Here is a 10,551-nt window from a genome sequence, read left to right as displayed (position 1 = left end):
GGAAAGCCTCAGCATTGCACCGGAGGAGTTGGAGGAAGTGTCTGGAGAGAGGGAAGTCTGGGCATCTTTGCTTAGACTGCTGCCTCCGTGACCCGGTCCCGGATAAGCGGAAGAAAATGGATGGATGCATGGATGGAATAATCTTAATTTTTTCCACTATATAGCCAGTGGAGATCAGTGGTGCAATTGAGGAGGAGTTCACCGTGGCTCGCCTCTACATCAGCAAGATCAAATCAGAGGTGAAGAGCATGGTGAAGCGCTGTCGCCAGCTGGAAAACATGCAGCTGGAGTGCCACCGCAAGATGGAGGAGACTGGGAGGGAGCTCTCCTCCTGCCAGCTCCTCATCTCTCAGGTGAGGGACAGAGGGACGACAGGAAGGAAGTAGTGCTGTGAGAGAACATGAAGAGATGCAGTTATGGATGGATATACATATATATATATGAAAAAAGTGGAAAAAGGGAGAAATGCATAGCAAAGATAAACTGAACGTGGAGCAGAAGAACTGGTGAAAGACGAAATGAAGGAGTCATTTGTTGTGGGTCTTTATATCACATTATGTTATGTTTCATGTGTGTTACGTGTTCGCATTTGTACAGCACGAGGCTAAAATCCGCTCTCTGACGGAGTACATGCAGAGTGTGGAGCAGAAGAAGAGGCTGCTGGAGGAGAGCCATGACTCCCTGAGCGAAGAGCTGGCCAAACTGCAAGACCAGGGTAACATGCATGTCACACATGTACACACACACACACACACACACACACACACACACACTCAAAAATATTAACACAGTTATAGAATATTATGCTAGGGGATAGTTTTCCTAACTTCCTAAATGAATTTTAACAAAACATTATACACGCTGTTATATTTACTTGGGAATTATTAGGTTGTAATTCTGCCCTGTTTCTTTTTTCTTCTACCAGATAACTCCCTGCTTGATGAGAAGGATGGAGAAAAGGGTGAGACTGAGGATGGAAGTGTGAAGGTAAACAGCTTTATAGGTACTTTGGTAGTGTAGTACTGTATTTTATGGCATCTGTTTCTGTACTATTTCTCCCCTGTGTTGTTACATGATGGCCTGCCTTCTTTTTTTTTACCCTCGTGTGAATTTCTTTACATTTATTTTCAGGTTTTACTGCAGAACCCAACACATTTCAGGTGACACTATGCATTTGTTCTTTTCATGTACAGAAGGCTCTTCGCCAGCAGGGGGAGCCTCACCGCGGCCTCCACCACAAGCAGCTGGCGCGCCTGCGTGATGAGATCAATGAGAAGCAGAGGATCATTGACGAACTGACTGAGTCTGTGACCATTTTAATTTGTTGTTTTTACTTACACAAAGATTCTATAGCTGTGATCAAATTTTTTACTATCATTATATGTTATTATTGTTGCAGTGTTAACTTTAGCAGGTTTGCTGGGATCAAAATCCTTCCCTTTCTTTCTCTCCTCTTGAACATGTGTGGGGCCGCTTTACAGTCGTAACTCCAAGCTGGAGCTGGAGCTGGCCCAGGTTCGCGCTGACTTTGAACGTCTGAGGAATCAGGACAGCACCAAGAGCGAGCGCCTGGAGGAGCTCTCGTAAGTGTTCATGTTCTCATACTCAGTGTGATTTAAACTTATGTGAAAAACTTTATGTGGGGACTGAAAATTACATTACAACCAGAAAAAAAAAGGCTCAGTATACTGTTGATGAGTTTTGGTGGCATTTTCATGGTCATGTGTGTGGAGGATAGAGAATTTGATAGATAGAGAACATTTTAGGACTCAAGATTTAACTCAAATCTCACCTGTCGGCAACACATACATATTACACTGTCCTATAAGGTCACCAAAATATTATTTTATTTATGATAATGATTTTGCTGTTTCTGTCAGGTTCCTGCATGAGCGCCATGAGCAGACTAAACAGGACCTGAAGGGTCTGGAGGAGACCGTCGTGAGTAAAATATACATCATGTGTTTTCTGAAACATTGTCCCCTGCTGTGTCTCTCTTGTCTTTCCTCAGTCTGCTCTTCCTTCTTTTGTAAAGCCTTAGTCTTATATCGTTATATTCAGAGTTGTCTTCCCCACCTTCTCTTCTTCTGTTTGTCCTCCAGGCCCGCGAACTCCAGACCCTTCACAACCTGCGCAAGCTGTTTGTTCAAGACCTCACGTCGCGGGTTAAAAAAGTAAGCAGCTCAAAGATGACAAGAGAAACCACTGACTCAGGATTTTTTATGTTTAAGGGGGTACTAAGAAATATGTGACCTCAATTTCCTTTGACAAACCTCAGTATCCTAGCAACAGCAGTCCCCATCCCACTAACCTTTTGACCTTTTGATTTCCTGTATATGACACATGAAATTCACTTTTTGTCTAGAGTTGTGGATCAACAGAAAGGCCTTTCAGGGAGGCAGTGTATCACCATGCAAAATACCAAAGGAATAATTATTCTTCTTTTCCTTTGTTGCCAAAAAATGTCTACTGATTGAAATATCTCCAGATGCTGTGCAGCACTGATGAAAATCTGAGTGTAGATCAGGGGATTAAAAAAGTAAGCAGCTCAAAGATGACAAGAGAAACCACTGACTCAGGATTTTTTATGTTTAAGCACTTCACAAAGTAATTTGTGGGTCAAAGGTATTTATAAACACTTGAGTCAACCCTGGTCACATATTAGTCACTTACATCCATTGGAGCTCTCGGAAGTCTCTGTCTTGCTTTCTATTTTATTTTCTGTTCTATTTTTTTTTCATTTCCTCTACCTTCGTTGTCTCCACTGCAGAGTTCCGAAATGGAACCAGATGATAGCGGGGGGTCTTGCACCCAGAAGCAGAAGATTTCCTTTCTTGAGAATAACCTGGACCAACTTACAAAGGTTCACAAACAGGTGAGAATTGACAGGACAAGAAAACTTTACTTTTGTAAGTAAATTATGCAGCTCTTGGCCTGAAAAGTCTTTTTCTAATAGGTAGTGGAGATGAATATCAAATGGAAAGATATTATATTGCATCAAATTATTGTAACTGAGTGACCTTTTGTTATTTGTTCTTATTATCATGACAGCAGTAAAATTTTACATAAACAGTGTACTAAAATGCTGTACCCGGCCATGCCTTTTGCTTTTGCTCTACTTGTCCTCTTCTTTCCTCACAGTGACTCTCTTTCATTTATATTTCAGTTATCCTCACTGTTTCATGTCTGTCTCCACTCCAGCTGGTTCGTGACAATGCAGATCTGCGTTGTGAGCTTCCAAAGCTGGAGAAACGTCTTCGGTCTACTGCTGAGAGAGTTAAGGCCCTGGAGACTGCACTGAGGGACGCCAAGGAGGGTGCCATGATGGACCGTCGTCGCTACCAGCGGGAAGTCGACTGCATCAAGGATGCCATGAGGGCCAAGAATGCCCTGCGGCGCCCCCATGCAGCACAGATTGGTACTGCACTGCACTGAAATCTGATTGATTGATGTTTTACTTTGAGTTGTTAAAGGGGAATGGGAATAAAATGTTTTGATTTTATTTGACCTATTTAGCCTTCAATAACGTGACCCAGTTTCATTACAGTTGTACCTTACCTAACATATTCTTATCATCCCAACAGCCAAGCCAGTGAGACCGAAGCAGCTGGCAGTTTGCTCTCCCACAAACCCATTTTACAGCTACATCAGAGCCACTGAACACGCCAACACCTACAGCAACGCCCTGTTCCACGGCAAAATGGCAGAGCAGAGCGCTCCCAGCATCAACTGCAACCCTAACTCTGTCCAGAGCAACACGTGAGTTTAAATATAGCCTTCAACCTTTTCCATCTAAACATTACATGGCTTAAAAGTCAGATCTGTCCATGATGATTTATTTTCAAGGTCAAACTCAGTCTGCACTGTTATCACAAAATAAAGCAGGTCAGGTGCAGTCCTAAATGGTGTTATACTTGTATAGCACGTTTTTATGCATTGCAGCACACTCAAAGTGCTTTCACACTATTTGCTCATTCACCCATTTGGACTCCCAAACATACACTGGTGATATCACCATTTAGTGTCTTGCTCAGGGACACTTCGACATGTGATCTGGAGAAACCAAGAATCAAACTGTCAACCTTCCAGTTAGAAGACGACCCACTCTACCTCCTGAGCCACAGCTGCCCTTCTTGACATTACTACAAAATAGTGCAGAAAAATCACACCAACTAACTGTACATTGTACCTACCCTACAAGTCACTTGTTAATTGTAACATAAGTGTTTGTTTGTTTTTTTGCACAGAGTTTCCACAGCACTGGGCTACAGAGCAGGCAGATATAATGGAGACATTCTGGAGTCCTACCCACTGACCATTGACAACGGTAAGCACAAGAGCACATACATGCCTGTAACTAATATTCACATAAGCATATACGCATGCACCTGTACATGTACTTCATTGACATGCCCGAAGAGTCTGAGAGATTATTTGCCAGGAGCTCAGAATTCCTTGTATTTATATTGATGCATGCGCTGTTTGTTGTAGCATCAGGAAGTCATTTAACCACCGGTTTGCTCCCAACAGGTAACAGCACCAGTGGAACGAGAGACATCAATGACAACAGGTGAGGATGTCAGTAAACAGAAAGCTTGAGCTTGAGCCAATTGTTGTTTCTGACCACCTTAAGGTCAACTTAAGTTAAGAGCTCACCTGGTTTGAAGTGAATAGAAAAATCTGATTTAATCATTAATTGTACATGTGTACGATTTATGAGTGATGTGTTTGCATTAACAGGAGTGATGTTCACTGTGGCAGTGAGGTGGATGATTCAAACAGGTACTACATCATGCAGCAGGAGACTGCTGCAAGTTAATGCCATGGTAACTAACAAAGTACACTGAATCACACACACATATGCAATACTGCTGATACATTTCCAGAGCAAGCCAGAACATTTTAGAAAGATTTTTTCTAGTTGCTGAGACTCAATTATGTTTACAGAGGTTATAAAAATGTCAGCTAAATTGAAGCAACACCCCCGAAAATGTTTTTGTTGACCTTCCTGGACCTTTTGACCAGTGAGGGCAACAAATCACAGCTTTTCAGTTCGGTGTTAATCAATCAATAATCACACATTCAGTTTGAACTTTAATCACATTTCAGTGTTTCTCCAAACGATGACTTCCTTTTCTTGTCTCTCTCCAGAAGACGACCAAACACTGTACTCATCTGAGGACCCTCCCCTCCCATTCGCATGCAGCCTGTCTCCCTGTCCCTACACTGCATCACTGATAAAGATGATGATGAAGATCTGTCCCTCTTGCTCCTATGGTGACCACTCTCACCCTCAGGTTTGGGGTCCAGTCCCCTCCAGTTCAGTCAGTGCAAGAAATAAATCATTTTTTAGAATTATTATTACAGAGCATCCACCTAATCAGCTCTTTGAGCCCTCAGCGAATCAGTTTGTCACTAGGTATCACTGATCACCTCCTGAGGTGGGTGAACTGAAGCGGGGCTGACTCCATTCCTGATCACTTAGTGCACACATGTTGTAAATAACAGTGCTGTATATTCCTGTAGAAGTTTTTGACCAGCACCTGTTTGCGTGAATGTACAGCCTCCACCATCCCCCACAACACCTTCTTAAGGGCATCATGTGGATGACATACTGTAGGCAGACATGACCTTTTTCTCTGTCATAAATAAGAGTATATTGTGTAACGCCAGCTTGTAACACACTTTGCGTGCATGTCGCTTAGCGGGTTAGCTTTTGTATCTTTGCATGTGTCATGAATCTAGTCTGTAGCTGGCGTTCCGCAAATGAACCGCCTGATCAACTTCCACCGATGTTACAGAAAGAGACAGCTGGTTTCCTTTTATCTTGATTTAAGCCTCAGTGCTTTAGGTTTTCTATTTAAACTTGAATTTGAGTCCAGGAATGGGTTGTTGTGGCTTTACCACTGAAAAAAATGACAAAAAAAAACTAAACACATCTGGGTTTATTTTCAGTATACTAGAAAAGGCTGTCCTGTGCAAAATGTGTGAGGGAAACCCAGCCCAGACAGTGTGTACAGAGGAAACCTTTTGTGATTTCTTTGATACTGTGATGGTGTAGTCGTATGATGTCACTGTATGTTTCAGGTAATGCTGCCCATATCCATTTCATGTGGCTTCCTCCCTGTGTTGCACCCACATCTTGTGAGCCTTCTTACCAAGCCTTAACAGCTGACGTCTCATAATCAAACTAGCACGCCAGCATGTGCATACATTTGTAATTACTACCTCCAGAGCTACTTATTATACACTTGTTACGATATACTAAGACATCATCCTTTCAAAAGCCAAATAGTGGTTGATCTTAGAGTTTCTAGAGAAAGTTGTGATTTTAGTACACCAATAGCTCTAAGTAGATTTAAATGCTATTTTTAAAGCACTAGTTTTCTCTATCATGTAACAGGATCAGAGCTGGATAGAAACAGTGATTGCAAAAAAGTTCCTTCTGCAGCAGAATAAGAAATCCAGAATAAGTTTGTGCTCACCACATCAAGTTCATTGTCAAAGGAGAAATAATTACATTGATAAAAAACAATTTCCTAAATGTTTTTCATTTTAAGGCTTAAATGACGATGCCTTCATCCTTAGTACCCTAATTTAAAGATGCATTGTTGAAGTGTAGGAACATTGCAGAACATTTTAAGACTGTATAAAGTAGATGCTATTTAAAGATTCAGGATTTTAATCAGATCCATTAAAAGTTTAGTGGTTAGGGAGAATGTGCACACTAGTCCCCAGCTGAGCAGCCACCAGTCTGGGACATTTTATCTGATGTTTGTAGCTCGAGTCGTGTTGTTATTCTTCTGTTAGAAATCCTGACCAGCCAATCAGGATAGAAGAAACCAACATGTCTTAGGGAGGTTATAAAGAGATGGATGTGTTTGGATTGCGAGTCACTGAATAAATGGAATGAATAAATAAGTGGCGTAATACAAATGAAAAGGAAAAGTGAATAATGTTTTAAGCTGAATGCACCTTCATAGATCATGCATGACGACTAACTAAAGAGAAGTACTGTAATTTTGATTCCCATTTATATTTTGTGTTTACACTTTGAACAGACTTCCTTCTTTGCCACTGAAGTCATCTCTGATCTGACTGTTCTGACTTTGACTGAGCATCTGCTCCTATTTACTTAACAGAATTTTCACATTTATTTCTCGATATATTACATTGCACGACCGGACTTGTTCTAAATTAGCGCAGATAGGAACTCTGTGCTCCTCCCCACTTGTCTGATCCTTAATAGCCTCATTCACGATGGCACTGCTTAGTATCATGTTCTTAGTGGCATTAACAACATCTCAGGGCTTCACAGTCACAGCCACAGCCACCATCACCGTCTTCCTCACAGATTTAAAAGTATGTGAAGGTCAATGAACAATCACAATGCGTGTGTGTTCTTCAAGGCTTAGCAGAGGAACAAGATGATGAATTTAATACTACAGAAATAACATTTTGTACACACACACACACACACACACACACACACACATATGTAATCTCCATTCTAGCACATGACTTTCAAAATGAAATAACCCCACAGCCGCACCCTGGTCAGACCCTAACGAATGTATGTGTCCAAGAAGTCCTTCTATTTCACACCATGTTCGAAATGTAATAAACCAATTTAAAGGAGGAGGAAATGTGTATGTCACCTGCTGTTCCACTTTCTCAGTTCAACATATTTTAAACACATTTGCAAAATATTGTTAATCTTGTAAGTACAATAGCGTGCCATGACAGTAAAATGCAAAAGAGTGGCACATGTTAACTTTGTTCAAAGAAATGTTTGTTTCATTTATTTCTCTATACCTATACTGTAGCATCAACATGATTATGTGAAGAATCACCATGCAACATTTCTGTATATATCATATCTATGCTGTATTGTGTGTGAAACATTGTGTTGTAGTAAAAAGTTCAATAAACTTGTAGAAAGAATTTTGTTCAAGGAAGTCATTTGGGTCAGAAGGATTGCTTGGATAACAGAATTATACCACAGCTATAAATGTCATTGAATGAAAAGCCACTTTATGGGCTGACTGACTCGTTTCTTCTTCTTCTATAGTCCAGTTGTTTTCCAGCCAGTAGCTGGACTACAGTGTGCAACTTCACTGTGATTGGTGGGGTTTTTTGTATAGTATGTACACTCTCTGTTGTGTTTACAACCTCTGACTCCATAAAGAAACTTCCTTTGTGCTCATCATCGTTCCCACGAGAAGGGAAGTGGTAATATAAACAGCAGTGGCGTCTCCATACTGTACAGTGTGTGGGGAAAAATGGACTTTTCTTACGTCAAGTTAACTTCACTTGTAATTCAACTAATTTGTTCCAACTGTATGAAGTGCTGTAGACTTTTAAAGGTTTTTTCTTCATGAGTACATCAGAAAGACTTTTACCCTGGCTTTTCCTATTGTGTTGAATTGTTTCCATCTTCTCTAGCTGGTTTCTGTTTTAATAGCCCATTTCATCCTGTTTTGTGATATAAATATAATAAATTCATTCTCATTTACCATTTGACAGCAAAAAAAAGTCAGATATAAAATCTATAAATCAGCTATTTGGTTAATTTTATGATTCAATTCTATATTTGTTATTCTTTTTTATTTAGTTTTCAGCAGTTTAGTTATTGTGACTTTGCATTTAATTTAATTTAATTTTACAAGAATAATTTTATGTATCAAAGGGGCAATGTTAAAACTGACAGATAAATGAGTGAGTGACCTCAGCCTGTACTTAAGGTGGCCTAGAATGGTTCCAGGCCAGTGGACACGTCCTCCCACCCCCCTTTGGTTTCATGCCACCCCCTCCAGAAGCAGTGATTTCCACTTAGGCTGCACGCTCCCGCTGTTCCGTGTTTCAGGCACAGACAGGCGCTGCCAAACTGAACTACAGGACTGAACAGGAGACCTCAACACTTCAGGGCGGACTCACAGGCACAGAGAGACGCGCAGACGCAGCTTGGCACCCGGAGCTGTCAGCGCTGCTGCGGCGTGTTCCTGCTGTAACTCCATCACTGCCCACTGCCTGGAGCGACACCCAAGGTAGGGAGAACCTACCTTAGTTAAGTTTGTCAGAAATGTGCTGATCGTAGATGGCCTTTGACTCTATGAACAAGGTCGTCTGTGTTTTATTTCATCCTAAAATGCTAAACCTCAGACAAAGTTGTTAAAGGGCCAGTAAAACACTTTGTGTCCGAAGATGCCCTTTGGCGAACCACACAAATTAAGATTTGAAATGAATGAAAATGACTTATTCACATATTATGTATTGTCTGTACTGTCTCCAGGCACTTTAGCTTTAAAGTAGGAAACAGACTGCTAGTGTTTGATATGACACTGATGAAGTGACACAATCCTGTAATCAGTTCATCCACATATGTCTGCATTTAACTACATCTTACTGCTCCAGATCTCGGTTTGATTGTGAAAAAGCTTCACTTGACTCAGCTAGGATTTTTTAAAATCAATATTCACAACCAAAGGTGCAGCACAGCTAAAGGTTATCTTATATCATACAACACTGCCAACACTCAGACAAGGGCAGTCTAAGTGTAACTCCTCTGAATCAACATTAGTCTGATTGGTGATTCGACTCCTCTTTGCAGGTCTGATATTTGATCTTCATTAACTACAGCCTACTTGGAGTTTTGTTAAATGAGATATCTGTGTAAAAGCCGCTGGCCTGTACTCCTTGTGGGAATGTTTGGAAGATGGATACATTATCTTTAGTACTAAAGGCTGAGTTGAACAAGTATTTAATAGCCAGAAAAAAAAAGCACAGCAGCCTTGAACAGCTGTTCCTGAGTTATTCCAGTTCTAGTGTTCAGTGTTCCTCCTGTGTGAGCTGAACTGTGGGACTTCACTCCTGTAACCAGCTGTCACTGTCTGTCTGTGTGGCTGCTTCTTCCCATCTCTGGGTCTTCTTCTCTGCTGTGTGGACAAAGTTATAAATAAGAGGCTGGAGGTTTTTGCATATGTGTGCATTGTTTAACCAGCTGTTGGGGAGGTTTGCTTGTCTCCTCTCAGTGCAGATGTACACACTGGCCTCTTGATGCTGTCTCAGGTCTGCTTTAAAGTCCCCAACCCCCTGACTGTCAGTGCTTACCACCCAGCCTAGACCTAAAACGTTTAATCTATTTTAGTTGTATCCATATTATCTATTATCTTTAGCAAGCACTGAATCCACTATGACAAAAACTTTAGTGAGAATATTTATAGCAAAGAAAACATGTAAGAACTCATGTTCTGAGGTTTTTATGCTATTTCTGATCTTTGAAGAGATTAGATAAAATACTCCCTTGGAAGTGTGTGTGTGTTCTTGTCAGGACAGAGTCGAGCATGGGAAAGTGGCCCGGACTTTGCAGGGCAGACCACCAGCACTGACAAACACATTCAGGGATCTAAATATTGACAGCTTGCTAACCAAAGTATTTAATAGTACTTGACCTCCTTAATCTATTATGTACAGCATATGCTTTAGTTTTAGCTGATGGTGACTGGTGGTGGTGGTTTCATCCCCAGTTTCTTTCATTTATGTCAAATCACG

At 41.0% G+C, this 10,551-nt stretch overlaps 1 protein-coding gene across 1 annotated transcript in view; it reads left to right on the top strand.

The window, feature by feature from the left end:
* Positions 1-7,941, top strand: part of LOC109969088 (kinesin heavy chain-like) — a 17,376-nt gene extending 9,435 nt beyond the window's left edge. The window contains exons 16-29 of the mRNA XM_020615747.1: positions 165-353; positions 598-715; positions 926-987; positions 1,194-1,303; positions 1,482-1,583; positions 1,881-1,941; positions 2,103-2,174; positions 2,771-2,875; positions 3,202-3,418; positions 3,585-3,759; positions 4,248-4,327; positions 4,531-4,570; positions 4,741-4,782; positions 5,152-7,941. Of these exons, the coding sequence (XP_020471403.1) occupies positions 165-353; positions 598-715; positions 926-987; positions 1,194-1,303; positions 1,482-1,583; positions 1,881-1,941; positions 2,103-2,174; positions 2,771-2,875; positions 3,202-3,418; positions 3,585-3,759; positions 4,248-4,327; positions 4,531-4,570; positions 4,741-4,782; positions 5,152-5,179 (1,401 nt within the window). The 3' untranslated portion in view covers positions 5,180-7,941. The remainder of the gene's footprint in view (positions 1-164; positions 354-597; positions 716-925; positions 988-1,193; positions 1,304-1,481; positions 1,584-1,880; positions 1,942-2,102; positions 2,175-2,770; positions 2,876-3,201; positions 3,419-3,584; positions 3,760-4,247; positions 4,328-4,530; positions 4,571-4,740; positions 4,783-5,151) is intronic.
* The last annotated feature ends 2,610 nt before the right edge of the window (positions 7,942-10,551 follow it).

The sequence above is a fragment of the Monopterus albus genome, unplaced genomic scaffold, assembly GCF_001952655.1.
Source record: "Monopterus albus unplaced genomic scaffold, M_albus_1.0 scaffold6.1, whole genome shotgun sequence".
Lineage (NCBI taxonomy): Eukaryota > Metazoa > Chordata > Actinopteri > Synbranchiformes > Synbranchidae > Monopterus > Monopterus albus.
Note: the sequence above shows the minus strand (reverse complement) of the source record. Positions and strands in the feature narration are given on the sequence as shown.